General features: G+C 50.6%; 2 protein-coding genes across 9 annotated transcripts in view; both read left to right on the forward strand.

Moving 5' to 3' along the window:
- Window positions 1-8: 8 nt before the first annotated feature.
- On the forward strand, window positions 9-20,624 carry COQ8B (coenzyme Q8B). Of its 6 annotated transcripts, XM_073226465.1 has the most exons (16): window positions 16-121; window positions 769-847; window positions 3,483-3,587; window positions 3,713-3,832; window positions 3,978-4,044; window positions 5,576-5,653; window positions 8,054-8,176; window positions 8,320-8,405; window positions 9,424-9,564; window positions 9,645-9,726; window positions 9,973-10,066; window positions 11,966-12,107; window positions 12,260-12,367; window positions 14,380-14,445; window positions 19,324-19,410; window positions 19,845-20,624. In XM_073226465.1, the coding sequence occupies exons 3-16, from the start codon at window positions 3,486-3,488 to the stop codon at window positions 20,145-20,147; spliced, it is 1,599 nt and encodes a 532-aa protein (XP_073082566.1). In that variant the 5' UTR covers window positions 16-121; window positions 769-847; window positions 3,483-3,485; the 3' UTR covers window positions 20,148-20,624. The 6 variants fall into 6 exon arrangements, with proteins under 6 accessions (XP_017497043.1, XP_073082566.1, XP_036869819.1 ...); XM_017641554.3 differs by lacking the exon at window positions 769-847 and having other exon boundaries at window positions 9-121; XM_037013924.1 differs by lacking the exons at window positions 16-121; window positions 769-847 and adding an exon at window positions 2,963-3,080 and having other exon boundaries at window positions 3,483-3,583.
- Window positions 20,625-21,101: 477 nt separating this feature from the next.
- NUMBL (NUMB like endocytic adaptor protein) overlaps window positions 21,102-27,816 on the forward strand; it is a 34,968-nt gene continuing 28,253 nt past the window's right edge. Inside the window, exons 1-3 of one of the 3 annotated variants that reach the window (XM_017641560.3) lie at window positions 21,102-21,227; window positions 25,475-25,559; window positions 27,449-27,588. In XM_017641560.3, coding sequence (XP_017497049.1) covers window positions 27,463-27,588 — 126 coding nt within the window. In that variant the 5' untranslated portion in view covers window positions 21,102-21,227; window positions 25,475-25,559; window positions 27,449-27,462. Of the gene's footprint in view, window positions 21,228-21,462; window positions 21,686-25,474; window positions 25,560-27,448; window positions 27,589-27,816 lie in introns of those variants that run through there. The other 2 variants (XM_037013923.2, XM_037013922.2) reach the window with 2 other exon arrangements.

Genomic DNA, 27,816 nt, shown 5'->3' on the forward strand with positions numbered 1-27,816 from the left:
CCCGCCTCCAGGGAAAGCCAGAAGCCCCGCCCAGACGGACGTGACGTAAAGGGACGCGTCTCGTCTGGCCCCGCCCGTCTCCGTTGGAGGGTGTGGCCTCAGAGAGCTAGAAACTGGTTAGGTACGGATCTGGGCGCTGGAATCCCGGTTTCCGTCCAGTGGGGCTCCCCCACTAAGCCTCGCCCCGCAACTAATCCAACCTTTATACATCTTCAGGTGACCGGTTTAGCCTTCTTATAACCCTCGGTGACAAGTCCAGCACCGCGCCCATTCTTCACTCTGAGTAGGGAGGGACTGACTTTACACTACGTACGTTCGAGACTCTCTTCTACCACCTACTAGCTGTGCTGCCTAGAGCGAATGACTTACACTCGCGCCGCCCCAGGCTCAGATTTTTCACCTGTAAATGAGGATATTTAATATTTTATTGTTTAGAAAAATGTGTGTTTAGTGCCACAAGAGCCACATAGTTCTACCAACAGGGAAATTGAAGCCCAGAGTAGTAAAAGAATTTGTCTAAGGTCAAAAAGTGAGGTTAGTGGTGGGGCAAAGCCAGGGCCTTAAACTCTGAAGCTGGGATGCCTGGTTTCAAATCCTGGCTCCAACACTCACTTATGGGGTAATCTTTCTCAACAGACTTATCTCCTTTGAGCCTGTTCCCTCATCTATAAAAAGGAGGATAACAACCATAATTTTCTTACAGGGCTGTTACAGGAATTAGTAGTTATTTACAACAACATTCACATTTGTGCATTTGCTTTGTGCCAGGTGCAATACTGAGCACTTTGTACCCTAAATCTTGTGAGGTCGGAATCATCATTCTAGTTGGAAACAGAAGCACAAAAAGGTAGGGAGTCTGAGATCATACATCCAGGTTGTATAGATTTGAACCCGTCCACCTAATGCAAAGGCTGGGTTTTTAGTCCCTACTGGGTGATAGAACTTGCTTTTGAAGCTGGGGTTTTGGAGGAAGAGCGCAAAGTCAGAGCATTTTCCCTAAATCGGATCATGTCCCTCCTCTGCTCAGAATTCTCCAGGGTTGCCATTCTACTCAGGGTAACAGTCACAAGTCCTTACTGTGAGTCACTATACCCTATGTAATCTGGCTCAGGTTACCTCCCAGACCTCATCTCCTGTCTTTTCCCCTCTTGGCCTCTTTTCTATTTCTCCAAGATCTCTTCTACCACAGGACCCTTGCACCTGTTGTTCCCACTTCCTAGAATGTTCTTCCCTCAGACATTCCAATAACTCCCTCCCTTGCCTCCTTTGGGTCTTTGTTTGAAGTCGTTTCCTCAGCAAGGCCTTCCCTGAGCACCTTATTTAAACTCAAAATCTTCCCTCCAGTCTCTGGCCCTCTCCCCTGGTTCATTTTTCTTTTTGACATATGTGCCTTATTAAATATACTTACAATTTTTTTTTTTATTGTGCCCCTCACCAGAAGCCAGCACCAAGAGGGCAAAACTTTTAGCCTCTATTGTTCCTTGCTGTATCCTCAGTGCCTAGAAAAGCACATGCTAAGTGCTTAACAAAAATTTTGAAAAGAATGTTTCCAAAAGAAATTTCACATGTGGCACTCTTGTTCTGTACCAGGCCTCATGCTAAGCTTTTTGCAGACACTGTTTTACTGCATTTCTCTCTAACAATGAGCAAGAGTAGGTGCTACAGCCCCATTTTAAAGATAGGGACACTGAGGCTCAGAGGTCTGCCTGCCTCTAGCCTTTGCAGGTAGTGACCATGCTATTTGATATGACCTCATATATGTGAACATGTGGCACCAGACTTGGCACCACCAGTCACAATCCTGTAGGGTTATTGTCATAGATGCTTTTTATATATTTTTGCCCCCAAGAGTGAGTTGTCACCCAGCTCCTGAGTCAGACCCTTAATCTAGAGGGGGACAAGAGGTGGTTTCTGTCTTGGAATTGAGTCACCTGGGGGAGAAGCATTGGGCACAGGACCAAGGCTTTAAAATGAGTCATCTCATTAAGACCAGTGAGAAGTAATAGCAGGGGGCCTCCTAGCACATCAAACAGGCTGGGAAGCTGAGGTCCAGAAGGGAGGGAGGCTCTTCTGAGGTCATATAGCACAGGGGCACAGACAGGGAGGTCTGATTCCTGACAAAGGGGGTTAGACAGGGGCAGGGGGTTCTGTGGGGAAAGCATCACATCCCTCCTTCTCCCAGCGGTGGGAGAGATGCCCCAGCCAGCTGCTTCTATTACAAACAATGAGAAGAGGGATGAGTCAGTCTGTTGTGGAGGGGAGCAGGCTTTAATCCTGCCGCCCCCCCTACCAACTCCCCGCACATGCCCCACATCCCCAGATGGGCTGGGAGCTGGTTTTCTGGGATGCCAAGTCTCCTGACTCAGCACTGGGAATCTTGGCTGAGTGTGTTCTGGGAAATGTCAAGCCTACAGGAAACAGAGGGTTCCCACTCAAGCCATCCAGCAGGTGGGCGAGAGTGGAGAAAAGCAGGGTATATGCGGGAACAGGGCCTGGTGTGCAAGAGGCTGAATATGAGGGTGTTTATGTACACGGGAGAGTTGAGAGTGTGAGGAGATTGCCAGCAAGGCAGGAAGGGTACATGTGCAAGGGAGGAGGGTGGGTGCTAGGAGGTGGGTGTTTGGAGCAGAGGGGTGTATGCAAATGTGAAAAGGAAATGTTGGCTGGGAAGATGTGTGTTCAAAGGAGATGATGAGCCTGATGGGGGTAAAAATAAGCAAGGAGGTTGGCAAGATGTTCCTGCACAGGAGAGGGGTGTGGAGTTTGTAAGGGTAAGGGATATTTGCGAAAAAGTAGAGAACAAAAAGGGCCGCCGCGTACAAGGAACCCTGAAGTGAGTCCCGGGCATAAAGGGCACGTGCACCACCACGGTGTTCCAGCAAATCCCCGACAGGCCTCAGCGCCCACCCTTAGGCTCCGCCCCTGGTCCCGCCTCTTCACATGCCAGTCAACAAGATGTTGCTTCCCCATTGGCTGTATGACGAGGGGGCGGGCATGCAGAGACTCCCGGAAGCTCAGGGAGGCCCCAGTGCGTAGCCGAGGAGGAACCGGGGAGCGGTGGGTGCTTAGCAACCAGAGAGGTGCCCACGAACGGGGTCGGGTTGTGGGGGGACAGGGGAGGAATTGTGGGTACCTAGCAACAAAGGGGAAGGCGGTGCCTAGCAACGAGTTTGGTGGGGAATCAGAGGAATGGAGAGGTAGCCCTGGAGGATCTGTGGGTGTGTAGCAAATGAGGAGGACCTTAGCAACGGCGGGAAGCGGGACTGGAGAAAAGTAGGTTTGGGGAGGTGCGCAGAAAGAGCAATGGATTCCAAGCAAGGGTAGAAGTAACTAGGAGAAATTGGGGGGCCTGTTAAGAGGGGAGGAAGTCTGGTGAGTGGGATTCTTAGGGTGGACACAGAGGAATGTGAGGGCTTGGCAAAAGCAGCAGGAAGGTCAGTCCCACAACTCCTCCTTGAATAATCCCTCCTTTTCTCCCCCAGGCGATGTGGCTGGAGGCCAGGGGCCTACTGAGGAGGACCTGTGGACCACTGGGCCGGACTATTGGTCTGTTTTGTGGGGCCCTGGGGCCTGGACCCCACTGGTGGGTAAGAGCCTGGGGAGGGGTCTTCAAAGGGAAGAGGCTGAGGGGACAAAAAGACAGGGAGGTGCCCAAAAGGGCCAGGCATATCCCATGTCCTCCACTCATTACCAATGTTCATGTCTCTTGCAGGGTCCATGTGGTGGTTCTTGGGCCCAAAGGTTTCATAAGGATGGGCCTGGCAGAGGTCTGGGTGAGGAGGACATTCGCAGGGCTCGCGAGGCCAGGATCAGGAAGACACCCCGGCCCCAGGTAGCATCGCCCCCCACCCACCCAGCAACACCCCATGAAGGCAGCTGGCCTCCTGAGCTTGGGGCAGGGTGTGGCGGCAGGTTGGTTGGACTCCCTGGACAGTGTGTCCACCTTCCTGCCCTCAGACCTGCTCTCCATTTCCCAGCTGAGTGACCGCTCTCAGGAACGCAAGGTGCCTGTCTCCCGCATCAGCCGCTTGGCCAACTTTGGGGGTAGGTGTGACTGTGGGACACCAGAGGAGGTGACATTTATGGAGTGAAGCAAGGGAGAGGGTGAATCAGAGACAGGAAGGGAGAGACAAAAAAGAGAATGAAGGCAAAAGGCCTGCAAAACCAAGAGAAACAGTGAGAAGCATATGTATTGAGGCCTTGGAATGTGCAAGGTCCCGTACACCCATGATCCCTCTGCACCGTGTGCGTAAGTGTTTATTTCCATTCTATAGACAAGGAAATGCAGGCTATGGGAGATGAAGTGATTGACCCCAGGTCATGCCGCAGGATTGTTCAAACTTTAGGTCACGATCTGCATGAAATAATTTAGTGGATTGCAAGCAGCGTTGAAAAGAATGGAAAGTATGAGGTGTGTGTACTGTAAGGGAAAGTCTTATTTCATGAAACATTATGTATACATTGATCTCTACTGATTATAATGCTGATGTCTTGTTTACTGTGGGTCACAGCTCAGGTTTTAAAGATACTGATTCACAGTATAAAGAGGGAGTTGAATGCAGTGGTTAGAGCTCTGACACCAGCCTGCCCAGGATTTAAGGGATAATTCTGCTGCATCCACACTTTATGACTGTGTTAACTTCTCTAATCCTTGGTTTCCTTTCCTGTAAAATGGGAGTGTTTCTGTAAAACTTACCTCAACAAGGGTATGAGGACAAAATGAGTTAGTGAATCTAAGGCACTAGGCATGGTTCCTAGCAGGTAGAAAGTGCTCAGAAAATGCCAGCAATGATTCTTTACAGAGACAGTGATAGAAGCAAAAAGACTCAAGATATCTTTAGGGACAAAAGAGAGGAAATCAGAGCCAGAGAAAGAGCATCAAAAGGAACAGAGAGAGAGGCCTAGACATGTGCCAGGTAGAGGGAAGGGGAGAAATGGAGGAAGAAGTGACTTAGAAAAAGAGGTGAGCAGCAAGAAGAGGTGTGGGCAGAGAAACGAGTCTTAAGAAGACAGACACACCTGGTGAGGTGGGGGTGGGGTCACTTCGGGGCCTTCTTATTCTTGGCTGTGCACTAGAATCATCTGGGATGCTTTAAAAAAAAAAAAGAATTCCAAGGCCTCCACTCAGGTCATTTTAACCCAGACCTCATTATTTACAAAAGTTCCTCACATGACATAGATGCACAGCTGGGGTAAGCTGCCCAGGACACCGACACGGAGAGAGAGAGAGAGCCTGCCTGGCACAGGGTGAGCCCTCATTATAACAGCTCAATTTAAAAAAAAATAAAAGAAAAGCTTAATAAACACTTTATTGAATAATTAATTTGCATATAGAGCTGTGCATATATCATAAATGTGCAGTTTGGTTCATCTACACAAAGAGGTAGCCCCACCTTGACGGAAACCCCAAGCAGGGAGATGGTGAATAAAAGACTGAGTTGGGGACAGAAGGATGCAGAGAGTTGGGAGACAAGTATGTATAGACAGAGAGGAGAGAGGGACTGGGCGGGGGGTGTACGGTTTGCGGGCAGTTCACCCGGGCAAGTGGGCACCTGGCTCCTCTCTTACTCCCCAGGACTGGCTGTGGGCTTGGGGCTTGGAGTGCTGGCCGAGGCAGCCAAGAAGTCCCTGCCAGGAGGACACCTACAGTCAGGTGAGTGAGCCACACTGCCCAGCCTCCTGTGTGACCTGGGGCAAGTGGCTTCCCTTCCCAGAGCTCCAGTTTCCCAGAAAATGGAAGTGATGATAATGTAACCATCTCTTTGGGTCATTGTGGAGTGCTCAGAACAGGGCGAAGCCACTGTCAGGGCTATGATGAATAGAAGCATATCATGTGAGAAAAAAAATTAAGCCATTGGGACCTTAGGAAAGCTGAAGCCAGGAGTACTAGTGAGCGTCTGTGTGCAATGGGGATGGAGTGAGGTGTGTAGAGATCGGCATTTGTAGGTGAGGTTCGCCAACAAGTCAGTGTCTTAAAACAAAAATGAGAGTGGGTGTTCCAGATCAGAGGACACTAAAGAGAAAATAACTGACAGATGAAATATGTGAACCCTGATGCATGTCAGTTCAAAAATGGTAACTACAAAACACTTTTGGGGAAAAGTATGGGAAAATCTGGAGAGCAGATGAGAGACTTAGTGTTAATTTTCTTAGGTGTGAGGATGGCACTGTGATTGTGAACTCGCACAGGTTGAGTACAACTGCATACAAATAGGTCAGCAAAAAATAGTGGTAAGCATTTGGGCACACACACAAGGAAAGCAGATGAGGCAGAATGTTAAAATGTTGATTCGGGTGTGCAGGTGTTCATGTTACCGTCCATGCACCTTTTCTGTCTGTTTGGCTCTTTCTCAAAATAAAAAGCCTGGGGGTCAGTAGAGGATTAGGCTCTAGGGTGAGGCCAAACGGAGTCTGCGCACTGTTCTGCCACTTCTGTGCTGTGTGACCCAGGGCTAGGCACTGTACCTCTCTGAATCTTTTGTTTCTTCACCTTGAAATATGAAGGCATTGGTAGTTCTTACTTCCTGGGGTGATTGTGAGGATTCAGGCAGAGAATCCACATAGACACTTGGCATTCTGCCTGGTGCAGGGTGAGCCCTCATTATAACATCTCAATTAAAAAAAAATAAAAGCTTAATAAACACTTGAATAATTAATTTACATACAGAGCTGTGCATATATCATAAGTGTACAGCTTGGTTCATCTACACAAAGTGGCCACATCTGAGCACCCAGATCAAGAAACCCTGATACAGCAGTTCTCAAACTTTTTGGTCTAAGGGTTTCTGCATACCCTTTAAAACTGAGGAATGGGTAAACAAGATGTATTATGTCCATACAATGGGATACTGTCACCCATAATGATAATGCTACAATGTGAATGAATCTTGGAAACACTGTCCTGGTGAAAGAAGTCAGACACCAAAAGGCACACATTAGATGATTCCATTTATATGAAATGCCCAGCACTGGGAAATCTATAGAGGCAGAAAATAGTGGTTTCAGGGTTCAGGGAAAGGTGGTTGGGAGGAATTGGGGGTGACTATTAATAGGTATGGCATTTCTTTTTGGGGTGATGAGAATGTTCTAAAATTGGCTGTCATAATAGTTGTACAACTCTGAATATACAGAAAGCCATTGAACTAAACTTTAAGTGGGTGAATTATATGGTATGTGAATCGGATCTCAGTAAAAATAGAATGAGGACCCCAAGGAGCTTGTTTAGGTGGGGTTGTATTAATGGATATTTACTGTAGTAAAGATTGAATAGTTTTTAAGACACAAGAATACACACACACATATTCCATCAACTGTTAGAGCAACATCATCACAGGTCCTGGAGCTTCTGGAAAAACTGGGAGTTATGAGAGTAAAAAAAGGCAAATAGCATTTGTTATTAGAATGAAAATAGCTCTCATCTCACAGAGCCTCCTGAAGGGTCTCAGGGGCCCCCCAGACCACACTTTGAGAATCATTGCCCTGGTTCCCCAGAAGCTCCTCTCATGCCCCATCCTGGCCACTCCCCCAACCACAGTAACCACTCCAGGGCTTCTGACCCCCGACATTAGTTTTACCTGTTCCTGCTCTTTATGCGAGTGTAATCGGACAGTGTATTCCTGTGTGTGTCTGGCCTCTTTTGCTCAGCATTCTGTGTGAGAGGTGCAGCCAAGTTGCTGTGAGGAGTTACAGGTTGTGGAATCAGTCACTCCGTGACTACTCCTTTCTTCTCTTGACAGTCATTTGGGCTGTTCCTGGTTTGGGAGTGTTAATGAATAGTGCTGCTGTGAGCCTTCTCAGAGTATCTGTTGGTGGACACATTTCTCCTGGGTGTATTGCCTCAGGTATAGGCATGTGCTTTACTAGAAACTCCCAACTGTTTTCCAACGGGCTTGTGCCATGACACTCAGCAGCAGCGCTGGCATTCAGGTTGCTCCACATCTTTGACAACACTTAGTATTGTCTTGTTCATTTTAGCCATTCTGGTGGGTGTGCAGTGGTATTATAATGATTATGTTTGTGATTGTAATGCTAATGGTTATTATCTCCAACCCAGAGGGTGGCTCCCGCCCAGGCTGCAGCCCTTTCCTGTCAGAGGCCAATGCTGAGCGGATTGTGCAGACCTTGTGTGCAGTTCGGGGGGCCGCCCTCAAGGTTGGCCAAATGCTCAGTATCCAAGGTACATCATGACCCAAGCTCAACTCCTAACCCCTGACCTCACTTCTACTCCACTGCACCCACCAAGCCCTGACTGCACATACTTCCATGGGGGCCCCTCCTCCCCTGCTCCTTCACTGCTTCCGTACCCCTCTGTTCCCCAAGACAATAGCTTCATCAGCCCCCAGCTGCAGCACATCTTCGAGCGGGTCCGCCAGAGCGCCGACTTCATGCCCCGCTGGCAGATGCTGGTGAGTGCCCAGTGCTGGATGACCGGTGAGGGAGGTGTGCTTCACTCTGCCTGAATTTCCTAGGTTCATTGCCCTACCCCCTGTCTGACTCTGCGCCTCAGTTCCCCCGTCTGTCAAGTGGGGATCGTTAAAGCTCACATCTCATAGGACTGTTGTGATTAAATGAGATTAAACAAGAGAGTGGTTCAGAGTGCTCAGCCCGGTCCCTGGCAGGCTCAGGGCTCTGTCAGGGCTGTTGAAGAAGCAGTAGAGTGTAGGGGCCAGACTTTGGGAGTTCAAACCCTGGCTCTGCCACTTAGTACCTGTGTGGCCTGACCTCTCTGTGCCTCAGTTAGCTCATCTGTGAAATGGCAACAGCAGTAACAACACCCACATCATAGGGTTACATTAATTAGTATACGTTCAGCACTTAGAAGGGTCCTGACACATCATGAGTGACATGAAAGTTTTAGCTGTTATTATTACTGGATTTTAATTAAAGGAGATCGTGTTTGTAAATAGGTTGGCCCAGCACCTGGCACTGAGTAAGTGCCCAAAACATAGCTATTCTTCTAATAACTGGGTAAGGGTGTAGAATCTGGAGTTCAGCCGCCTGCCTGCCTTCTGATCTGTGCTGCTCATTCCCTGTGACCCTGGGTAGTTACTGTTCCCCTCTGGGACACTCTAATGGGACCTGGCCCACAGGAAGCACTCTGTAATTTTGGCTCTTCTTTATCTTACTAGGTTTGAGTAAATAATTTAATATACAAGTCTAACAAAGGATTATTACCAATCTTAACTACACATAATGGCAATCCCCACAACAGCCCGCAGTCTCTTGGGAGTATAGGCTCAGGCTGGGCCTCCCACTCCGCCAGGACCTAGCTCATCAACCTGGGCCAAGAGACTTCCCTCTGAGCCTCATTTTCCTTGTCTGTAAAGTGGGGTAGCAGCCGATTAACACAGAGAGTGCTCAGCACGGGGAGTGAACTCAGCTGCCTTTAATGATGATGATGATTCTTAGGACCTCTCTCCCCAGAGAGTTCTTGAAGAGGAGCTCGGCGGGGACTGGCAGGCCAAGGTAGTGTCTTTGGAGGAGGTGCCCTTTGCCGCTGCCTCCATCGGACAAGTGCACCAGGGCATGCTGAGGGATGGGACCCCGGTGGCTGTGAAGATCCAGGTGAGAGGGGAGGCCAGCTGGGGTGGGGGTGGCACACTGCTGTCCCAGAGGAGTGACACTCCCTGCTACCCCCCTCCCAGTACCCAGGTGTTGCCCAGAGCATACAGAGTGACATCCAGAACCTGCTGGCAGTGCTCAAGATGAGTGTGGCCCTGCCGGAGGGTGAGGCACCTGCTCCACCCCCGACTGCAGGGGGATTTCTCTGAAGAGAGAGTGGGGCCAGATGGAGGGAGGGCAGCTGGCTCTGAGCAGGGTGTGCCTGTGTGCGAGTGCGAGCAGATGTGGAAGCCTGTGTATCTGAGACGACTGGTGGCGAGAGAAGAAATCTCTGAGTTGGAGCCTGAGGGGCAGCAGGGGCAAGGTGGGACAGGCTGTGGCCTTCCCTGGCTGACACCACTGCCCCCTCAGGCCTGTTTGCTGAGCAGAGCCTGCAGGCCCTGCAGCAGGAGCTAGTTTGGGAGTGTGACTACCGTCGTGAAGCAGCTTGTGCCCAGAACTTCAGGTGAGCTGAGCAATGTGAGCAGGCCCCTCAGGGACCCCTTCTCTCCAGCTTCCCTCCTTCCTTCCCTCCCAGGATGTGTGGGAAGTGGATTACCCCCATCCCGTGCCCCACACCCCCTCCCCCACAGCTGGAACTGGGGTAGGGCTGGAAAACCTTTTTCTCTGCATTCATTTGCTCATCCACCCATCCATGCACTCATGACTTCATTGATCCCATGTCCTCTGTGGACTTGGACATGTCACTTCCTCTCTCTGTTGGTTTTCTCATCTGTCCGATGGAACATATAACCACTGTAGTCTCACGGGAGGTGCTTTTGTCAACAGGCACTTAATTTCACAGTGAGATAACGTTACACCCACTAGACTAACAGATTAAATAGCCTGACAGTGTCCCGAGTTGGGGACAACAGGGCTTCACAGCATCCCTTATATACTGTGGCAGGAAGAGAAATTGCTATAAGCATGCTGGAGAACAGTTTGGCAGCACTGAGCCTCAGTATTCACGTAAACCCAAAGTTGCCCTCCTTGCTAAATACTCCGGGGACACTTATGCTCATAGACACCATCAGACTTTTTCAGAATGCTCAGAGCAATGACAGTCCTCACTGGCTCACTGGGAAAACCCAAATCTATCAGCTTTGTCCAGCAGGATGGATAAATAAATTGCAGTATATTCACCGCTGGAATATCATACATCTGCGAAGATGAACAAACTACAGCTACAGAGAACGATGAGGTTGTGTCTTAGAAGCATCGTGATATGCAGCAATTAATTGCACCTCGTGCGATCCTCTGCAGTATGGCCCATACGTTTATTGAATCAAGTCCTATAGGTACGGAGTGAGAGGAGGCAGTGGTTAGGGGCATGGGCCCTGGACTCAGATATGAGGTCCAGTCCCAGGTTGGCCCTTATCAGGCTCGGTGGCCTAAATCTGCACACTTGGAAGAGTATCCTCTGCATAGGGGAGTGAGGATAAACGGGAACTGTGCTGATGAAATGCTTAGCATAGGGGCCTGGGCCATGAGAAGTAGTTTAAAAAGAGATTTTATAAACTAGGACAAAAATACAAGCCCCAAAGTGGAGCTTTAGGAGGACAGTGCAAAGTAAGCTGGACCAGGGCACTTCCGTGGGGGATCTGGGAGACCCCTCTCCTGTAGGATTTCCCTTGCCCTCAGAATAAAGCCTACATCATGCCCCTGGCCCTACCCCATAGCCCTGCTCCAGAGCTACCCCCACTCCAGCCTGCCCACAGGTCCCCAGCCAGTGGGCTCACTCATTCTTTTCTCCCCAAATCTCATACTTCCACGTTTTCTGTCAGTCTAGTATTGGTCTGTGTGTCTGTTAGAGTGTGGTGTCTGGTATGTGCGTGGGGAAGGCCCAGGGCTCATCCACTGCTCTGTCACCCAGTGTCATCTAACAGGGACAGACACCAAGAGTCTTCCCCTTTATTAACCAGGGTTCAGAGTCATGACACCAGGAGGGACCCATGAGTATCATTGTGGACTCAGATCATCAGTAACTGTTCTTGGGGTGGATTAACTAATACGTTGATATAAAAAAAAAGTGGTGCTCATCAAGCTTAATATATTAAGTTTGTCCTGGGACAACTGGAAGTCATAGAAGTGTTTCCAGGAGGGAAGTGGTAACAGGGTCTGCAGCAGCACCCAGCTTTGGGGCAAGCACAGAGTAGGTGCTGCAGAGATATTTGTTGAGTGAATAAATGAAATGTCTGAATGAATGTCAGTCCAGCCAGGTATTGGCCATCACTCAGGACAGACAAGCAAAAGGAAGGCAGGAAGGAAGGTAAGACCTAGACTGTTCATGGAGGACTTCTCAGAGGGGGAGGCCACATGGGCCTGAAGCATGAAGTCCCCTCCCCTCCCCTTCTTTCTGCCCCAGGCAGCTGTTGGCAGGTGACCCCTTCTTCCGGGTACCAGCGGTGATCACAGAGCTGTGCACGACACGGGTGCTGGGCATGGAGCTAGCTGGGGGGGTCCCTCTAGACCAGTGCCAGGGCCTGAGCCAGGACACCCGCAACCAGGTACATGGTCTCATGCAACAGCTGGGTGGGCCTGCCCCAGGGCAGGGCTGACAAGGTGGGCCAGACAGACTTATGGTCCCTCTCCAGGTTAGAGAGGCTTTATAGGGGCAGATGACTCTGAGCTGTCTGTTACTCCCTCTCCCCATTCCCAGATCTGCTTCCAGCTCCTGAGGCTGTGTCTACGGGAGCTATTTGAGTTCCGATTCATGCAGACAGACCCTAACTGGGCCAACTTCCTATATGATGCCTCCAGCCACCAGGTAGGTTCTTCATGATGTGTGTCAGGGTACATTAGCTACTGTAGCAGATATCCCAATATCTCAGTACCTTAATACAACAGTAGTTTATTACCCACATAACAGGTTTGGTTGGCCCTCCTCCATGTGGTGATTCAGGGACCCAGGCTCCTTCCCTTCCCTTCTGTTTTTATGTCTTCCTCTAGGCCTGGCAGTGCTCTCCTTCCAGTGGAAGGGGAAACAGGTTGAAAGGGTAACCCCTTGCCTAACTGCTTTGGCCAGAAGTGCCCTGTTATTCCCTTTACCATTCCATTGATAAGAACTGGTTACATGGCCTGTCTGGGTGCAAGGGATGCTGGGAAATGGAGTCCCTGGCTAGGCAGTGGCCTCCTAGTGAAAGTGTAACAATCTAGAAGAGGAAGCACAATTTTTGAAGTCATTTAGTCATCACTACCACACTTGTCGCTCATTTAGAACACACCAAGCACCTACTGCCTGTTGACAGTGATGCCAAGACAACCCTGATCCTCCCCTTTTCAGAGTTTCCAGCCCAGTGGGGAGACCAGTCACTAGGCAATGGTGACCTACAGTAATTAGTACCATGATGGGGAAGCACAGCCAAAGTGGTCGTGATGGGGGAGGCCCAGGGGCTGTGGGAAGCCAGGGAAAGTGGCTGACCCAGCCTGGGGTGAGTGAGGTCAAGGAAGGCTTCTTAAAGAAAGTGCCATTAAAGCTGAAACCAGATAGATGAAAAGGAGACAGCCATCTAAAGAGCAGAGCATTCCCGGCAGACAACACAGGGTGTCCAAAGGCCCGGGGGTGGAGTTTAGACTGAAACACTCACGATGTATGGTTGCCAAATGGCTCTCCAAAATGGTCTGTATCCATTCTGTCCCCAGAGAGGTCTTCCTAAAACACAAATCCAGCCAAGCTGCCCCTTCCACAGCTCCCCAACACCCTCAGGATCACTCTTGAGCACTTTGCTGCATGTAATGTGGCCCCACTGAGTCTCCAGCCTCAGTCTCACGCTGCTTCTTCCTCCCAAATGCACAGACACCCTGCATCCCTCCTAGGCTCATACCCAGAGACATGTTTTTCTAACTCCAGGCAATGATACGAGTCCTGATATCAATTCACTTTTTAAGACATAGAAAATATCAGTGTCACAAATGGGAAGGATCCATATTATTTTGGGACAGTTTTGTTTGGCATTTATATTTATGTATGCACGTATGCTGATGCTCAGTATAATCTATATTTCCTACTGTGGGTTGTGATCAGTACCTTAAACTCCACTGCCCTAGAAACTCTTACACATTGTATTCATTGGGCACGTTTTAATGGCAAAACCCAGAAACCACAACATCCATCAACCAGATAACTGCAGTGATATATTCATGTAACAGCAGTGAAAAAAATGAATGAGTGAGAACTGCACACAGCAATGAGGATAAGTTGCAAAACCATGTTGGGCACAAAGAACAAGTTGCAGGATTATTATCATAAACAACCATCTATGATGTGAAGTTTTAAAACATGCAGAACATTACTGTGTATTGCTCATGGGTACACACATATATAAAACATGTAGAAATGCACACACTGGAATTTCAGGAAATAATAATTTAATAATAATAATAATTTCAGGAAAATGGGGACCCTGGAAAAAGGGATGAGGCCATGAAGAGGTAGCATCAGGCCAGGGTACACAGGAGGCTCCCTCTGGATTGGATTTATATTTTAAGCTGGTGGTGGGACTTGTGGGGTTCATTTTACTTTTCCATGGATTTTATTGTCTGGATTTTTTCCTGTGCCTAAAACCTGTCCTGAAAATGATTAGGACCAAAGAAATAAAAGCCAGGTCCTCTCAGCTTCCCGTGGGGGCGGATTGGAAGGAGCCCCAGGAGGCTGCCGGCTGGCAGCTCTGGCAGGAGGGGCAGGGTATGGGGAGGGAGGGGTGGGCCCTAGGTACCCCTGCTGGACAGTACGAACAGTGGTGGACTCCCAGTGTCCCTTTTACCATCCCTCATTCCTAGGTGACTCTGCTGGACTTTGGTGCAAGTCGAGAATTTGGGACCGAATTCACAGACCATTACATTGAGGTGAGTGTCCCCACCTGTAGTGTCTCTGAAGGGCAGAGCCTCAGGCCAGATAGGGAGCCAAGGGTGAGAAGGAGAAATATAGTTATCTGGAATTAAGAAGTAATATGTAATAGTGATATCAATAGCTAACAAATACCAAGCACTTGATATTATGGCCAGCGCTTTTAAATTGATCTAAACCATCCAGCAACTCTGTGGGGAAAGGACCATTTTTAACGCATTTTACAGATGAAGTAACTGGGGCTCTGAAAAGTTATGTCACTTGCCCAAGGTCACAGCAGATCTGGAATTCAAACTCAGGGAGTCTGAGTCCAGAGCCCATGCTCCCAACCCCTGAGTAGCCCCTTCTTAAGAGAAAGGCCAACAGTGGCTCTCCTGTCACCTCCCCACACTGTCTAGGGCTATAGTGCCCAGCCTTGCATTCTCGTACCTCCCTGGCAGGCTGCTCCCTAGCGGGCAGCTCTCCTTAGAAGTGTTTCTTCACTTATGTTGCCCATCCTTCCCACCCACCAGGGTGGATTTGTCCCAGAGGTCACAGAGAATGCCATCTCATTAATTTGTTGAGATTGGACTTGTAATCATTTAGTCACCAATTCAAGTATTCTCTGACCTCTCTCTGTCTGTACCCAGCCCTATTCTGGGTGATACTGGGAATAAGAGTGACCAATCCAACCCGGGTCCCGACCATCAGAGATCTCACATACCAGGTCGGGGACAGACTGTAAGGCCCCGGAGGGGTCAGTGTGTGATGGGGAGGTACAGGGGACTGTGGGAGCAAGAGGACAAGCCTGGCCCAGCCTAGGGGGTCCGGGAGAGCTTCCCAGAGGAAGAGACATCAGCGTTGAGACCTGAGGGGTAAGGAGACCAACCAGGCAGAGCTAGGAGGGTATTCCAGACAGATAACATGTGCAAAAGCCAAGCAGCAAGAAGGGACATTCCAAAGCAGTGCTTCTCAGACCTGATGAGAAACACTGCCCTCCCCTCCATGATCCTGTTAAAATGCAGATTCCGGTCTGGAGTTAGGCATAAGATTCTGCATTTCTAACACAGCCCCAGGTGATGATGTCAGAGCTGCTTGTACAGGGCCCACTCGGAGTAGGAAGGTCCTGGAGGCTCTTCCAAAAGGAAGCTCGTGTTCTGACTGGGCCGCAGTGGGGCAGAGCAGGAGCCGGCAGTCGAGGCTGGAGCCAAATCACTCTGAGTCTTAGAAGCCATGCTTCTCAGCTGTATTTTATCTGGCTACCTGGGGAGCCATGGAAGGAATTTGAGCAGAGGAGGGACAAAGTCAAAATTAGAAAACTCCCTCTGAATAACAAGTGGCCTTTAAGACTGGGAGCTGGGAGCCCTGGAAGGCTGTGGGGAGGAGAAGAGAGGTGTCAGGGACAAGGCCCAGAGCTCTGGCTTGGGAACTGGGAGAAGATGGGGTCCCCCTGGGATGGGGAAACAAAGGAGGAGCTGATAACCATCTATCCCCCAACCCCCCCACCCACAGGCCACTTGAGGTCCAAAGATGAGGCCTCTGGGTAGCTGGGACATCTTCTGCCCTCTGCCCTTGGGCCTGTTTAGCATAGCCCTCCTCCCTTCTCCCCAGCCTTTTCCAGTTTGAAAAATCCCTGTCACATGAGCCCCCAAGGACCACAGTCCTGACAGATGGCCAGACAGGCTCAGGCTGGGGTAGCTGAGACAGAATAGAACTGCCAGGTTTAATCCTGTATTCCCTTCTCTTCCTTCCAAGAAAGGGCCGCTCAGCGGCTAAGGTTTGCCCTGGTCCCACTCTTCGCCTTGCTAGTCCCTGCTGAGCCTTATTCCTCTTCTGGCAAGTAAGAACCCTCAGATCACTTCTTCTTTTTTATTTTTGAGATTATGAAGCACTTTTATTTATGTATTTTTTATTAAGGTGTTATTGATATACACTCTTACGAAGGTTTCACATGAAAAAACAATGTGGTTACTATATTCACCCATATATCATGTCCCCCCTCGTACCCCATTGCAGTCACTGTCATCAGTGTAGTAAGATGCCACAGAGTCACTATTTCCCTTCTCTGTGCTACACTGCCTTCCCTGTGAACCCCCCACACCATGTGTGCCAATCATAATACCCCTCAATCCCCTTCTCCCTCCTTCCCCACCCGGCCTCCCCCACCCCTCCCCTTTGGTAACCGCTAGTCCCTTCTTGGAGTCTTTGAGTCTGTTGCTGTTTTGTTCCTTCAGTTTTGCTTCGCTGTTACACTCCACAAATGAGGGAAATCATTTGATACTTGTCTTTCTCCACCTGGCTTATTTCACTGAGCATAATATCCTCCAGCTCCATCCATGTTGTTGCAAATAGTAGGGTTTGTTTCTTTCAGCTGAATAGTATTCCATTGTGTATATGTATCACATCTTCTTAATCCATTCATCTACTGATGGAGCCTTAGGTTGCTTCCATATCTTGGCTATTGTAAATAGTGCTGCAATAAACATAGGGGTGCATATGTCTTTTTGAATCTGAGAAGTTATATTCTTTGGGTAAATTCCTAGGAGTGGAATTCCGGGGTCAAATGGTATTTCTATTTTTAGTTTTTTGAGGAACTTCCATATTAACTCCACAGTGATTGAACTAGCTTACATTCCCACCAGCAGTGTAGGAGGGTTCCCCTTTCTCCACATCCTCACCTGCATTTGTTGTTTTTAGTCTTTTCTATACTGGTTGTCCTAACTGGTGTGAGGTGATATCTCATTGTGGTTTTTATTTGCATTTCCCTGATAATTAGTGTTGTGGAGCATCTTTTCATGTGCCTCTTGGCCATCTGAATTTCTTCTTTGGAGAATTGTCTCTTCATATCCTCCACCCATTTTTTAATCAGGTTATTTGCTTTTCGGGTGTTGAGGCATGTGAGTTCTTTATATATATTTTGGATATTAACCCCTTGTCGGATATGTCATTTACAAATATATTCTCCCATACTGTAAGATGCCTTTTTTGTTCTGTTGATGGTGTCCTTTGCTGTACAGAAGTTTTTCAGTTTGATGTAGTCCCATTTGTTCATTTTTGCTTTTGTTTCCCTTGCTTGAGGAGATGCATTTAGGAAAGTTGCTCGTGTTTATATTTAGGAGATTTTTGTCCATGTTTTCTTCCAAGAGTTTTATGGTTTCATGACTTATATTCAAGTCTTTGATCCATTTTGAGTTTACTTTTGTGTATGGGGATAGACGATAATCCAGTTTCATTCTCTTGCATGTAGCTGTCCAGTTTTGCCAACACCAGTTGTTGAAGAGGCTGTCATTTCCCCATTGTATGTCCATGGCTCCTTTATTGTATATTAATTGACCATATATGGTTGATTTTATATCTGGGCTCTCTAGTCTGTTCCATTGGTCTATGGGTCTGTTCTTGTGCCAGTACCAAATTGTCTTGATTACTGTGGCTTTGTAGTAGAGCTTGAAGTCGGGAGCATTATTTCCCCAGGTTTATTCTTCCTTCTCAGGATTGCTTTGGCTATTCACAGTCATTTGTGGTTCCATATGAATTTTAGAACTATTTGCTCTAGTTTGTTGAAGAATGGCTTTTGGTATTTTGTTAGGAATTCAATTGAATCTGTAGGTTGCTTTAGGTAGGATGGCCATTTTCACAATATTAATTTTTCCTGTCCATGAGCACAGGATGTGTTTCCATTTATTGGTATCTTCTTTAATTTCTCTCATGAGTGTCTCGTAGTTTTCAGAGTATAGGTCTTGTACCTTCTTCATTAAGCTTATTCTTAGGTATTTTATTCTTTTTGGTGCAATTGTGAATGGAATTGTTTTCCTGATTTCTCTTTATGCTAGTTCATCATTAGTGTATAGGAATGCAACAGATTTCTGTGTATTAATTTTGTATCCTGCAACTTTGCTGAATTCGGATATTAGATCTAGTAGTTTTAGAGTGGATTCTTCAAGGTTTTTTATGTACAACATCAGGTCATTTGCAAACAGTGACAGTTTAACTTCTTCTTTACCAGTCTGAATGCTTTTTATTTCTTTGTGTTGTCTGATTGCCATGGCGAGGACCCTCAGATCACTTCTTAGTAAGAGGAGTGCATAATATTTGTGGTGCTTCCTACATGCAGGTGTGCTGTTAAGCACACCACAGATACCATCTCCTTTGTCCTCACAACAAGCCATGAGGAAGATACTTTCATCGTTCCCAGTTCACAGATGAGAAAGCAGAGGCCAGAGGCAAAGTGACTTGCCCAGAGGTTCTCAGCCAGCAAGTGGCAGAGCTAGGATTGAGCTGAGGCAGGCTGGCTCCTGCTTCTGTCCATCTGTGCCTGGGTCCTCAACTCCTGCCTTCCGTTCACACACTCACGACTGAAGAGGTGCTTAGCTTCGCACACTAGTTTGCTAAACAGAGATGCACCAAGGACTTCCTGAGTGCCAGACCTTGGACCACATGGGACTAAACCCAGCCAGGATCCCTGCTGTCTCTGGGCTCCAAGTGAGTGCCAGAGACGGACATCAGACATCAACCATGCCATCATAGACGGCACAGTGGCATCTCTGATGCAATTCTGCGTCATAGTCACATCCTTGTCCAGTTGAGTGTTTGGACCCATGAGCAGCACTTAGCATTTATTTCCCCCTGTGCTGTTTCACTGTGGTAGTTTCCAGGCAGGCTTTGCTTTCTCAGCCATGTGGGCAGAACCCTGACCACCCCCACCCTAGGCTCTGGCACGGTCTTGAGGGCAACAGACAGGGGTAAGGTGAGGAGGGTGAGGCTTCTAGGTGAGAGGGCTTGGGGAGGTGAGAATGGCAGTGGGTATGAGGAGGGCCAGGCTTCTAGCCCCCAGTTCTCCAAACCTCTGAGTGAACCCTGCTGCTTGGCCTTTGGCCCTCTGCTCACACCCATCTTCCCAGGTGGTGATGGCTGCTGCGCATGGAGACAGAGACCGGGTCCTGCAGAAATCCAGGGACCTCAAATTCCTCACAGGCTTTGAAACCAAGGTCAGGAGACACTGGGGCATAGAGGGCTGGTGTCTACTGGGGATGAATTCTTGGGGGAGGGGGCAGCTTATCTCTTTTGGGAGACGGGGGGGGGATGGGGGCTGCTTGGCTACTGAGAAGCCCTGGGAAAATGGGCACCACTGTTTATGTGGGGGCTGCTAGTGGGTACTATGGGTAGGGATGGAGGCTGCTTCTCTGTTGTAGAGAGACCAAGGCCTCCTTGTTTATGGGAAGCTCTGAGAGAAAGTGAAGGGCCATTTCTTTTGGGAGGACTAGGGGGCTGCTTGTCTCCTAGGGGCTCTGGAAGGAGTGGAGGCTGCTTTCTCTTCTGGAGTTAGGGGCTTCTATGAGTTGGGGGCTTCTTCTGGGTCAAGTGGAGGGCTGCCAGTTCATACTGTCCATACCCAGTGCCTCTTGCTCTCCCCTATCCCTAGGCATTTGCAGATGCCCACGTGGAGGCAGTGATGATCCTAGGGGAGCCCTTTGCCACCCAGGGCCCCTACGACTTTGGGGTGGGTGACACCGCCCGCCGCATCCAGGGCCTCATTCCTGTGCTGCTACGGCACCGGCTCCGCCCACCCCCCGAGGAGACCTATGCCCTGCACCGCAAGCTGGCAGGGGCTTTCCTGGCCTGTGCCCGCCTCCGTGCCCACATTGCCTGCCAGGACCTTTTCCAGGACACCTACCACCGGTACTGGGCCAGTCGCCAAGCACAGCCACTGCCCGCAGCCTCCTAACCAGAGGGCCTTATGGTCAGACCCCTCAGATACCCTCCATCCTGGGATACCAGTCCCATAGGGTGCCATCCTCTTCCCATTCTGCTCTGGGGACCCTCTCTTGGACTTCCCAGTCTTGCCTAGGTCCCCGGGGCTAGAGAACTCGTAGCTTTGCAGTCCCATATTCTGCTTTCCCCACCCCAAAGTGGACATCCAGAGATTATTTTTGCCACCATTTGAGAGCCTTAGCCCACCCCTCACGCCTTCACAGCGACCCAGACTCATCTAGAGGGGGAGCCCCTCACTTCTGCCCCAGGTCTCCCTCCCGATCTGGCCAGTGCAAGGGGAACAGTGGTGTTGACAGAGGCAGCGTCACCTTTGATCCTCACCCCCTTCCCCAGCTGCCTTCTCCAGGTTCCATCCTCTCTGTGTTGGGGAGGGGGTAAGGAGGGTGTGTGTTTGAACATTCAGTCCGAATAAAAGCAGCCCTCCCCTTTCCCCCCTTCCCCTTTTCTTTGCACTTTTGAGGAGAGGGGGACACGGGGAGGAGCTCTGGGGCTGTGTCCAGGTGCAGATGGCCAGTCCCCTCCCACCCTCTTCTCTAAAAGCCCCAGCTCTGCCTGGCCATCTGTTGCCGGGAACCTCCTTCTCCCCTTTCCCGCCCCCCACTCCCCGCCCCTGCCGCACGTGCTGACCACCTGCTCCAAAGGGCTGTGGCAGCTGAGGCCTCTCCACAACACACACCACCTCCCAGGCACCCGGCTCCCTTCACTTGGCTCCCGGCAACCTCTCCTTTGCTAATGGGTCTTAAGGCCCCTGCCAGCTGCTTTGCCAAACCCACAGAATTAGGCCGAGCAGAGGTGCAGGGGCAGCCAGAACCGCGCCCTGGGCCTAGCCCAGCGCCCCCTCCCCTCCCCCAAGTCGAACCCGTGGCGCACGGGGACGCCAGGGTCTGTTCTTTCCCCCTCCCATCCTGTGCAAAAAGTGCCTCGTCACCGCTTCTGCCCGCCCCCACTGGGCAGGGAGAACCGTGGGGTTAGCTGGAAGATTTGGGCATGTGGCCCAGCAAGACGCTTCCCGAGGCAACTCCTTCGGACCGAGGTATAGACAAGGAACTGAGATCGGGGTTACGGAAGGGAAAGGAGCCCACGCTCGGATGGACCTGGAGGAAGGGCTCAGCGAGGATCTTCGGCACGCCCAGCCAGCGACTGGCCAATGGGCGTGGCGTAGCGGTGGCCGCACCGGGAAAGGCGGGGTCATTTGCGTGTGGGCGAGGCCTGCAGGCCAGGGGGCGGAGCCTGGGCGGGGTCTTTTTGCATATCCAGCAGGCGGAGGGCCAATGGGCGGGGCGGAGGCGGGAGGGGCGCTTCCCCGCCCCCAGAACGGAATCCTCGGGGGAGCGGAGCAGGCTCGCGCGCGTGCAACCCGCACCGGTCCCCGGCCCGCGTCAGACCGCGCCGCCACCGCTAAGGCAGCAGCACTCGGGGATCCGGGCCCAGCCGGGGCCGCGGGAGGCGGGGGCGCCCGGGCCCTGGATGTCCCGCAGCGCGGCGGCCAGCGTGAGAAGGGCGGGAGAGGGGGGCTCGGGTGGGGGGCGGCGCTGCTGATGTGGCGGAGGGTGGGAGGTGGCCGCGGCGCCCGGATGGAGAGTGGGTGCCAAGGCTCGGGAGGGTGGGCCTGAGAGGGGGGGTCCGAGAACTGGCCCCCACCAAGCCAAAGCTTGGGAGGACAGGGATCTCGGGCATAGCCAAAGCCCTGGAGGTAGGGATCCCAGACAGACCTTCGCCCCAAAAAATCAAGGACGGGTGACAGATTCTAGGTACGACTCCCTAGGCAAGGTTTTGGGAATGCTGTCGGGAGCAACCCCCATATCAAGCCAAGGCTTCCAGGAGGCGATTCCAGACCAAAAGCAATCTCTACTCCTCCCTGCTTGAGGGGGTCTCTGAGCACAACAATCCTGTAGGCAAGGTCTTATGATGGGGTCTGTGGGCACAGTTTCCCCACCAAGTCAAAGTCAGGGTATTCCTGGCACAGTCTGTCCCCAGGCTACAGAGGCATCTTGGGCACAAATCCCCACCAATACTTGGGCGGCATCCCAGGGATAGTCCCTTTTCAAAACAAGGTCCCTGTCCTGGGGCTCCACCCCTCCCCCCCTGCCTGAATAAAATAGGGAAATTTCAGGCAACCCCCCAAAATGCTTGGTCAAGGGTCTCTGGGGCTGCCCATGTCTGGGAGCAGCCCCGCCCACAGACAGTGTGCTGCCTCCCCCTCCAGTTCTGGTCCCCCAGGCTCCAGGATTCACGCTGTAGGGGTGGGGGTTGCGGCTCCCCAGGGACCAAGTGCAGCCCTGTCTGTCTGCAGCGTCTGCGGTGACGGCGGCTTTGTGTGTGGTACCTGGGGGGAAGGGGGAAAGCACGCGATGTGGAGGTTGCTAAGAGTGTGACCCTGGGTTTGTGTGACTGGCTGTGTGCATATGTGTATGTGTATGTGTGCTACAGCTGTTGACTATGAGGATCCTGTGTGTGTGTCTGTGATTCAGGCTTGCGGTTGTGTCTCTCAAAATGTGATTTGTCTGTGTGACCCCAAAACATTTGTGTGACTGTGTGTGTGTAGATGACAACTGTTCTCTATGCAGAACCCTGTACTTTTACAGAACCGTGTGCCTGAGTATGTTCATGGTTGTGACTGGTTGTGTCTGTGATTACATCTTTTGTGACCCTGCTGGCGTGCCTTGGTAACTATAACTGGCTATGTGATGGTGTATATGTTGAGTCAGGTTGGGCATGTGTGTGGCTGACTGGAGATGTGGGTGGAGTTGTGACTGTAAATGGAGTTGTGTCTATGACTCTGTGTCCATGTGCATCTCAGTGACTCTGAATGTTTGTGGTTGTGTCTGACTTTATATGTTTGTCACACATGTATCTGTGTGACACACAACTGTCCCTGCAACTCTGGGTGTGGTACTGCCATTGCAAATAGAATCAGATTGTGCCAATGTAATGGATTGTGTAATGGACTTGTATGTGTGTAGGACAGTGGTTGTTCACGACATCTACATGTGTGACCAGTGTTGTATGAATGACTACATCCAGCTCGGTGTGTTGACACTGAGTGATTATCTGCTTTTATATTTGTGTATGTGTGATTTGGATTATGTATTTGACTTGGGGTCTGAAACCCTGAATGACTGTTAATAGCGGGTTATTTCATTACATATGACTCAAGCAATAGACACGTCTACTTTGCATGTTTGTGTTGGGGGGTTGTATTTGCATGTGGCCATCTTTGGGGACAGTGTCCGTGGTGGTTGTATGCATGTCTTGAGCATGCATGCCTGTTTCTCCATAATGCATGAGCCATGGCCATTGGTGTCTCTGTGTGTGACTGGGTACAGAGGACTCCATGTAAGTGTGGCTGGTACTGTGACCAAATGTGTGCCTGTATAACCAGGTATATGTGACCATGTGACCAAAAAAGGTATGTTGGTGTGTCTAATACAGTTCGTGTTGAGTGTCCATGTGAAGCTGTTTTCCTGTAGATAATTAAACACAAGTGACTGCGACTGGGAGTGGCTGTGTGTGACCAAATGTCATGTGACTTTGGCTTCTGTTTGTGTGTGACCTGCATGTCTGTGACCCTCAATGACTATATGTACTTGTGCCTGTGTCATAGTCTGTGAGAGTTTGTCTGTGGCTGTGTGGCTGGTGTGTGTGTGTGTGTGTGTGTCCATGTGCAGGTTGGACTACAAGTGTTTGAATCTGTGTGATATAACAGGGTGGCTTGTCTCCTGACTGTGTGCACAGCTCTATCAGGAACCGTGTCTTTGGTGTAAATACAGCTCTGAGTGTTATGTCTGGGCCACTGTCTTTCTGAGTATACACCTGACTGTGCTCGTGTGTGTGAAATGGAAATTGTATGCTGACTTCTCCATGTGTGAGGTACTGTGTCTGTCCACATGGAGCTATAATTGTATGTGGCCACATACTTGTCTGTGTGACTTGTGCATTTTCATGCAAAGGACTGTGTTTCTCTGTAATGGTGTGACATGGTACAACTGGGTATAGCACATTGGGTGATGCTATTCTGCCTGTGACATATAGCTGAGTAATGTGGACACTGATGCTGACTTTACATATGTAACCGTTTCTGAAATGTGTGTGGCTGTGACTGAACCACCAACTGGCTGGCTGTATTTGCATGTGGCCATCTTTGGGGACAGTGTCCGTGGTGGTTGTATGCATGTCTTGAGCATGCATGCCTGTTTCTCCATAATGCATGGGCCATGGCCATTGGTGTCTCTGTGTGTGACTGGGTACAGAGGACTCCATGTAAGTGTGGCTGGTACTGTGACCAAATGTGTGCCTGTATAACCAGGTATATGTGACCATGTGACCAAAAAAGGTATGTTGGTGTGTCTAATACAGTTGGTGTTGAGTGTCCATGTGAAGCTGTTTTCCTGTAGATGATTAAACACAAGTGACTGCGACTGGGAGTGGCTGTGTGTGACCAAATGTCATCGTGCATCTGTGACCAGATGTCAACATGCGGCAGTGCATCCATGTGTGATGACGTGGCTGTGGTCATGTCTGTATGTGACTTGGTCCTAGCAGGTGACCTGTAACTGGGTGTGATTCCATGTGGACAGGTCTGTGATGTGAGGTCTTGGGTGGGTGCCTGAGGAAACATAACTGTCATTGGGTGTGGTTGGACACGTGCTGCTCTGGGCGGGGGCGGTGGGTGCTTGGGCCTAGCTCTTTGTATGTGGCTGAGGAAACACAAGTGCCCAAATATCAGTAGCTGATGAGACCAGATGTTTGTGGCAGTGCCTAGACAGGCTGGGACTCTTTATGCATGCGGACAAATGTCCCTAGCAGAGACTGTGTGTCTGTGAGCATGGGTGTGTGACCAGATGACTGTATAGTGGCTGTGCCTGTTGTGGATCTGGTGTGTGTAGCTATGGTTGTGTCTAGGTGTCACTAAAGGTGCAGAGCTGATGCCAAGTGCTAGGGACAACTGCAAACATGAGTTGCATACCTACCTGTGATTGTGTGTTTGTGTTAGCCCCAGACATGTGTCTAGAGGACAGCCCCTCCCTCCTCACCCCATCCCTGTGGGTACCGAGGGCCTCCTGAGGCCAGGACAACCCCAACAAATGCCCCTGAAACACACCTACTCATTCCTGGGCCCTTGCAACCAGGTGGCTGATTTCCCTAGTAACAGTTGTTATGACAACCAGGGCTCTCATCAGGGAGCCTGAGATGGAGGGGGCTTGGCTGATGTCCAAAGAGGGAGTGACGTAGGGGCCCACCCCAAACCAGCTTCTCACCTTCTCCTACCCCCTTGGGCAGGGCGGACCCAGGAGGCCTGAGCATCATTTGCCCCCAGCCCCCTGTGGGGCCCTGGGGCCCCCTGACGCCTCCAGGACGGAGCCAGGTGAGTGACCAGCTAGGGGCAGGGCAAGGGCTGGATCAGTGGGTGGCTTTGCCTGGTACGACCAAAGGAACTGTCCCTGCAGTCGCACAGGCCTAATCACACTCATGAACGGACCCTCAAATGTCTCCCCTGCATACTCCATACCATCAAAGCCCCACACGTTCCCAGACGCACACACTGGACGCAGCAACACACATTGACACACCAACATCCCTATATCCACAGGGGCAGGGTCACATGAACACAGACACATTCCCAGACAACACCTAGACCCACTCATTCAGGCCACCACAGACACTATATGTCGAGTCTTCGGGATTCTTGGGTACACTCTGACACAGTCTCCCAGACAACACACACAGATCCACATTTTTACAGACAATAGCCACAACCAGATGAAGCCTCACAAACAGCACCCATGGCCCCACATCTCATAAAGTACTACACTTTTGTATGGCTCAGACACACAGTCTCACAAAGAACACCCACAATGCAAGACAACAATATTACACACCCTCACAGATGCATGGTTCCATACAGACACAGTCCCACAACAGCACTCAAGGATCCATACTCTCACAACACAGCCACACACTCTGAGACAGTCACACAGCCTCACCACCAGTAGTTGCACTGTTGGCCATAGACATGGTCTTTTGGTTAACTCTCTCTCACAGACACACAGTGTCATAGGCAGCAGTCATCAGACAGTAGACACACCTTCACAGACATACAGCTTCAAAGACAACAGTCATGCACATACCCTTTCAAGGACAACAGCTTCACTTCAAATGAAGACACATCCTCAATGTCAGCATTGCCTGACACATACTCACACCCACACTCACATATAGCTGCCCTTCAGCAGCAACTTTCAGGGACCTACCCTCATGGAGAACAACCACACTCTTGGACACAGACTACCTCATGAACAACATTCACAAACACACACTCATAAACAACTATTCTCAGACCTGCATCCTTCTGTACAGCCTCCAGAAATAAACACACTCATAGATAATAGTTGCATGCTCAGATCTAGACACCCTCACAGATACCTCAAGAATGTACCAGCTGCATGCACGCATGCGCGTTCATGCACACGCACACACGCATGCAGTCCCCATCTGCTCTTGGTGCTCTGTCCTCGGCATCCCCTCACCCTCCTCCAGGGCTGTCAGTATAGCTTATTAGTCAGTGAAGACTTTCTTAGTAGCTGGCCACCTCCACCCCCACCCTTACCTCTGATGGTCCCAGGTGCACACCACCCATGGGTCCCTGCCTTAGACAAGCACACAGTTGTTGGAAAGGCAGTACCTCACAGGCATAGAGACAAGCCCCTGTCCCTGTACCCTCTGACCTGGGCTCTAGGACCACAATCCCTGGACCTTCTAAGGCAGACCCATGTCCCCACATCCCCTGCGGCTAACCCATGGAACTCCAACGTCCTGCCCTCTGACCACTCATCTCCTGACATTGTACCCACAAAAGCCCTGAGGTCATGACCTGATTTCTGTGTCCTCTCTCCCCCCAAAGCTCTCCAATGCTCCAACTTCCTGTTACTTTAGATCCTCATGCCTCTTGACTGTCACATCCCCAATCTCCAGGCCTCTAAAACCTGTGCCTCATGACCCCCATCTCAGACCTCCGCCCCATGTCCTCTGAGTTCCCACTGTTGACTCTCCCACTCCCTGTCTTCTGTTGTCCACTTTCCCCATGTCCCCAATTGCTGCAGTTCCTTGTTACCCAAATGCCATGTCCTCTGACCCAGTGACCCTCTGAGCCTGTGACCCTGCTTCCATGTTATCTGACCCTGTGCTCCCTGAGCATTGTGCCCATGCCCCTTGAGCTCCATGGCTCTGACCAGCACCCCTGTTCTGTGTCACCAGACGGGGCAGGCACCATGAACAAGTTACGGCAGAGCCTGCGACGGCGGAAGCCAGCCTACGTTCCCGAGGCGTCGCGCCCGCACCAGTGGCAGGCGGACGAGGATGCGGTGCGCAAGGGCACGTGCAGCTTCCCGGTGAGGGTGAGTGGGCAGGGCGTGGGCAGCAGCTATGCGCATGTGGGACCTGGGGCCCTGGCCGAGGTGGCCAAGGCCCTGGGCTGTGTGGAAGGGGCTTTGTGTCCCCAAAGACCTGTGGAACCTGGCAGAGCCTGACTCGCCATAGCCTGGTCCTTCAAAGGTGGATTTGAAAACCAACGCACGTTCTCTTGGACTAAGAAAAATTACCTGGAGGAGCATCCTTCCTGGAGT

The sequence above is a fragment of the Manis javanica genome, chromosome 17, assembly GCF_040802235.1.
Source record: "Manis javanica isolate MJ-LG chromosome 17, MJ_LKY, whole genome shotgun sequence".
Lineage (NCBI taxonomy): Eukaryota > Metazoa > Chordata > Mammalia > Pholidota > Manidae > Manis > Manis javanica.

Coding starts and splice junctions, on each gene's coding strand:
- COQ8B (XM_037013924.1), top strand. CDS start 2,978: ATGACGAGGGGGCGGGCATGCAGAGACTCCCGGAAGCTCAGGGAGGCC. Junction 8,406..9,423: donor TGCCCCGCTGGCAGATGCTG/GTGAGTGCCCAG, acceptor CTCTCTCCCCAG/AGAGTTCTTGAAGAGGAGCT. Junction 19,411..19,844: donor TCACAGGCTTTGAAACCAAG/GTCAGGAGACAC, acceptor CCCTATCCCTAG/GCATTTGCAGATGCCCACGT.